At 35.3% G+C, this 6,000-nt stretch overlaps 1 protein-coding gene across 1 annotated transcript in view; it reads left to right on the top strand.

Moving 5' to 3' along the window:
• The window catches only part of KIF20B (kinesin family member 20B), a 71,594-nt gene that overhangs the window by 61,366 nt on the left and 4,228 nt on the right, over positions 1 to 6,000 (top strand). Inside the window, 4 exon segments of the mRNA XM_007458150.1 lie at positions 203 to 313; positions 1,712 to 1,909; positions 4,469 to 4,570; positions 5,189 to 5,339. Of these exon segments, the coding sequence (XP_007458212.1) occupies positions 203 to 313; positions 1,712 to 1,909; positions 4,469 to 4,570; positions 5,189 to 5,339 (562 nt within the window).

A 6,000-nucleotide genomic window follows, 5' to 3' on the forward strand; every position in this document is an offset into this window, starting at 1 on the left:
GAGGAGGCTGGAAAGGTGCCCAGCCTTTCCTAACTCCCTGAGGGTGAAAGGGAAGAAGAAGGAGCGTTAGTTGGTCATTGAAGAAGTCTTTACTTACTTCCACTATTTAATTCACCCAAATCTTGATATTATATTCTTTAGGTGGAGTGTTTTAACGTATATTCGGTTACGGTGGCTTGTTGCTTTAATATTTCCTTACTAGGAAAAACAGACCGTGGATATCCAGCCCAGACATATGAGTTCAATGGATCCTGGCAGGGTTGAAACTGAACCTCAGTCAACAAGTTTTGAAATTTCCAGGGATGAAGTAGAAGTGAGTATTTGATAACAGTCCACTTTTTAACCCTCTTTACCAATGACCATTAATTACTAAATAACACTTGCAAGTATAATTTAATCAGTTGTTGTAGGTATCTTGCTATACAGTTAGCTGTGTGTGCTCTTGGCTATGGAAAGGAAAACTGAAGGCTTTTGAGGGGAGATGCAATTCTTTTGGGGAAATTTGATCCCCAAATGGTATTTAATTTCCTCTCAAAATGATACTGATCTCAAACAGATCTTTGATTATAAACAAATTTGATGGTCAGAAATAGGAAATCCCACAAAAGATAAAATATGGATGACTATTTTCCCTCATAAGCAGTCCATTTAATAAGCATTCTATTAAATAGTATTTTTTGGAAATTTTACCCATTTTATAACTTTATCACCAAATCCCAATAACCTCACAATGAGTTTCCTTAGTTTGAAGTGGGCTTAGGGTTCTGTGACTTGCATTGGATAACGTAGTTTCTCAGATTGCCTATGAAATAGATAAAAATTCTATGTCACTTGTTGAAAATAAAATTACTTTTTAAATATTTATTTTAAAAACACATTTATTGGGAGCATTCATTGCTGGGAACCTTGCACTGAGGATAAAGACATAAGTAAGATATGATCGCCATCCTCAAGGAATAAGAAGTCTAGTAAGACAGGTATTTAATGACTATCTTGTTTCACCTTATGGACTAAGTGTTATAAAGAGAGTGCTAAGAAGGAACACTGATGAGGAGGATATGATGAATTTTGCCTGAGTGGTTGTGGACATGGATTAGAAAAAGTAACATCGTACTGGGTCTTGAAGGTGAATAGAAGTTTACCAAGCAGAGAATGGGAAGAGAAAGGCATTTTGATCTGGGGAAATAACACAAGCCATTCCTTACAAGGCTTCAGAAGAATCATGTGACTTCCACCACATGCTATCAGTCATGGAAGCCATTAAGGCCAGCCCCAGTTCAAGGAAGGGGAATGAGACTCTATCTCTCAATGGGAAGAACAGTAAAGAATTTACAGCAAACTTTAGTTTACCATAACTAGGGCGCTTATTAAAAATCCTTGACTCTTTCCTTGGAGAGTTCTGATTTAGTAGGTTTGTGGTAGGGTCCAAGAATCTTTTAAACAATTTCTCTAGATAATTCTTACGACGACACAGGTTTGGGAAATACTGATCTCTAAGTTTCTCTCAATTTTAACATACCATGTATAAACCTGGAGAAAGTAGATGATAACTCAGTCTTTCTGTCCTTGCTGTAGCAAATTTGATCCAGCAAACTTTTTATCTTTTCCAATTTATTGTTTTTAATAGGTATTTGAGACAGTTAATTTTTTGGCCATTTAGAAATTCATATTCTGCAAATAAGATTTGTTTTCCTTTTAAATTCTGTTGTAGGGTGGATCTGTAGTCCTTGACTCTTGTGAAGTGTCAACAGAAAATAATCAAAGTACTCGATTTCCAAAACCTGAGTTAGAGATTCAATTTACACCTTTACAGCCAAACAAAATGGCAGTGAAACACCTGGGTTGTACCTCACCAGTGACGGTTAAGATTCCCAAGGCCCGGAAGAGGAAGAGTAATGAAATGGAGGAGGTAAATACTTAACTATTAAGTGAATTAAACAAGTAAACCTTATTATTATTAAGCTCAGTGATAATATATAGTTAAACTCTGTTACGTTGCCCTCCTATTCATAAGCACTGCTATTAGAGACCAAAATCATAGTTTATGGTATATTTAATACTGTTTTAAGAATATTACTGGGTGAATAGTCCTCAAACAAAAAGCTTATAGATTTTAAAATATATAGATTATTTCTTCTTTTAGTGAAGCTATGACAGGGCAAATGGTGGTGAATTTTAGTAGCGAGCTATTTCAGTATACTGGTCCTGTTCAAACTCAGTCACTTTCCCTCCAGTGGAAGAGAAAAGGGGTTGATAAAAGGAATTATAGAAAACTGAAACGACTAACTTGCTTGAATATAATCTTTGTCATTTAACTAAAATCTTAGGTCTCTATCATCATAATTGGTTTCAGAAGAGAAATTCTTTTTCTATGAGCCAGTATTAAAATTTGGGTCTCGATTTAGTGGTAGGCCAAGAACTATTTATTTCTTCCTGCTGCAGCTTTCTGATCGTGGGGTTACCAAACCTTCTGTCGTATTCTAGCCAGTCACATAAACTTTCCAATCCTCACTTTCCTCCTTTTGGAAATAAAGAATTAGATATAATATGTTTAAAATGTTTTGTTTTTGTTCCACATGTGGTAGATAACATAATAAATGGCAATATTTATGTTAACAGAAATAATTATGTTTACAACTATAATTATAAACTCTCTGGCACAATCACTTTTTTTCCAACTTGTCTTTTTCACTCCTTTAAAGAGTAGTATATTTTCAAGTTGGTGGAAGAGCAGAAATAATATTAACCATACTCCTGAGGCTCTCTGTCAGGTAATACATTTGCTGAATGAATATTATTTAGCATATTTCCTTCTACACATAGAACACCTTTAGCGATTGTTTTGGAGCGCCTTAGTTAACTTTTATTCTATATTTATTTAATTTATATTTAGTACACTTTAGATACCATTAAGACATAGTTGACCCTTGAACGACACGAGGGTTAGGTGCCAGCCGCAGCGCAGAAAAATCTTGTGTAACTTACAGTCGGCCCTCCGTATGTGAGGTTCCTCATCCATAGATTCAACCAAGTACAGATCATGTAGTAATGTAGTATTTACTATTGAAAAAAATCAGTGTATAAGCAGACTCATGCATTTCAAACCTGTTTTGTTCAAGGGCCAACTCTACTAAGTAGTTTAATTTCATCATCTTTGTTAACATGGTGACTAACATCTATGTTGACTTGATTCACTTTTTTCAAGGGAAAAGGAAAAATTGGTTGTATACTCAGAGGGTTCAGATAAAATTATTTTATTCATTTTACTGCCGGCATATACTCCCAGTTTCAGAATAGATACACAGATTGTTGTAGGGTAAACCATGTAGAAACTTAAAAGTTTTAACTGATTTTGCTAGCTCTTTACTGCTGTAATAAACTGAGTGTTGTAAAGTCCTCAGGAAAATAATTTATACCGTGCTATATTCTAATCTAGTGAAGACTCCAAAGAGCTCTTTACTGAACACTACAAGTATGATGGAGTTACAATCTTTCTTCCTTTGCTTCCCCTGATTACCATCTATCTGTCTTTCCTTTTTTACGAAATCTTCTTGTGATCCTTAAGACTTTACTGGGTAACTTGAATTCTGAGGTTCAGTCATGATCTCTCTACTTCTATTCTTGCCTTTTTTTTTCCTTTTATGCTTATAATCTTTAGTACGATTAGTATTTGCACAAGTTCAGTTCAGTTAATGTACTACAAAAGACTTTGTCTTAAGATTAAGTGGGGAAAAGAAGAGTGAGATGTTATGCCTTTTTAGTAGCAAAAACAGATTGTATTTCTTAACTTTCACATTTTACCTGTGCTTATACTGCAGATTCTTGTTTTGTTTTCAGTGTCATTAAGTATCAATTAGAGGTTATTCTCAGCATGATTTGGGAGTTGGGAAAAGGGTAGATAAATATATTGCTCTGTTGTATTGTCAAGATGGGGTTCAAATAAAAGATGTTATCCCTTCACTTAACTAATGTAATTTCATCATGATGCATGTGAAAAATTCATACCTTCAATCATTTTGTGATAAAAACATGTATTGCATCATCATGCTGTGCGCTTAAACTTACATATGTTATATATGAGTAATATTTCAATGAAGTTGGCAAAAAACATTGTACCTTCAGTCAGGGTTTCTCAACTTCAGCGTGATTGACATTTTCAGCCAGGTATTTCTTTGTTTAGGAGAGTTCAGTGCCCTATACATTTTAAGGGGTTTTTAGCAGTATTCCTGGCCTCTACCCACTAGTTTCCATTAAACCTTCCCCTTATCCCCATCAATGACAACCAAAAATATCTTCAGACAATGCCTATGTCCCCTGGCATCAGAATTGCCCCTGGTTAAGAACCATTTTCTTGTTTTGTTGTTGTTTGTTAGTTTGCTTTTGTTCTTTTTTTTCCTCCCCTGGAGTCTACAGAGAGAAAGAAAACACTGTCAAGAAATTAATCAGTGCTGAAATTCATTATTTTTAGGACTTTGTGAATTTTGAAAATAAGAAGAATGCTACACCCAGAACTAATTTGAAGTCCCCTGTTTCTGAGCATAGAAATTCTTCTGTCAAAAAGGAACAAAAGGTTCGTCTTCTAATTTGTCCAAAATTGACCATTTTCATAACTTACATTTATAAAGTAGAAGATGAAAATAAAAATGTCGAATTTGATTAGTAATAATTATTCAGCAGTTGGGTTTTGTCCAGTTATAACTTATTTATCTTTCATTTTCTATTCATCTAATTCAGCTCTGAATATATAACCTTTGGCATTTGGCGAGTAGCAGGTACCCCTTGATGTGTTCACCTCTGACTTATCATTCTATCACACTCATTCTCCGGCCCTTTCATCCCTATCCTTATATTCTTTTTTTTTTTTTTTTTTTGCGGTACGTGGGCCTCTCACTGTTGTGGCCTCTCCCGTTGCGGAGCACAGGCTCAGCGGCCATGGCCCACGGGCCCAGCCGCTCCACGGCACGTGGGATCTCCCCGGACCAGGGCACGACCCCGTGTCCCCTGCATCGGCAGGAGAACTCTCAACCACTGCGCCACCAGGGAAGCCCCCCTCTCCTTATATTCTTAATCTCAAGTTCCCTGCCCGAGAATTCATAACCTGTGCCTAGCCTCTTTAATTCAACTATGGCTATGACTGTTTCCTTCTAACATTCCTCATCAACAATAACAAGAAGTGTTTGTTTATTAGGTTTCCACACGCCCATCATCTAAGAAAACTTACTCTTTACGGAGTCAGGCATCCACAATTAGTATAAATGTGCCTGCTAAGAAAAAAGAAGGAACGCTACAGAAATTTGGAGATTTCTTGCAACATTCTCCAACTATTCTTCAATCAAAAGGTTTGCAGAATATTAATTAAATGACCTTTTATGTTAGATATATGGTGTTTTCTAATATCTGATTGGTGTATAAACTCAACAACAGTGACTATTATATTTCCAATAGACAGTGTCTTATGTTAGGTATTTAGGGAGGAAACATGAAAGGATGATATGCCTTGGTGTTCACTGGGTAATGGAAGAGAAAGATCTGTATTTAAGTAATTGATGCAGAGAAGGCTGCTTAATGTAATAGTTGTAGAGATACAAGGAAAGTGCATGGTAGTATTGGAGGAAGAGAGCTGTTTGTTTGGGGGCTATGGGAAGATTTTATAGAAGAGATGGGATTTAACCTGGGTGTTGAAATGTTGGAAAATTATACCTCCTAGAGATAACTACTGTTAGTATTATGGTATATTTTCTTCTACTGTTTTTTTCTCTGCATGTATAAACATTACCTAATCATATATATCAAAAGCATATATTTCTATAAATATGTATTGAGTTTAGTTGCTTAATGCTTTTTTCTTTATAATATAATGTAGACATACTAATACTTTTGTATTTATATGTGCTAAGATATATATTCTCTCTATACACGTATACATAAGTATATATTTATATACACATCTACCAGAGGGAACAGTTTTAACACAAATAGAGTACCAGGAAAGTGTAGGGA

The sequence above is a fragment of the Lipotes vexillifer genome, unplaced genomic scaffold, assembly GCF_000442215.2.
Source record: "Lipotes vexillifer unplaced genomic scaffold, Lipotes_vexillifer_v1.1 scaffold191, whole genome shotgun sequence".
In the NCBI taxonomy this organism is placed as follows: Eukaryota; Metazoa; Chordata; class Mammalia; order Artiodactyla; family Lipotidae; genus Lipotes; species Lipotes vexillifer.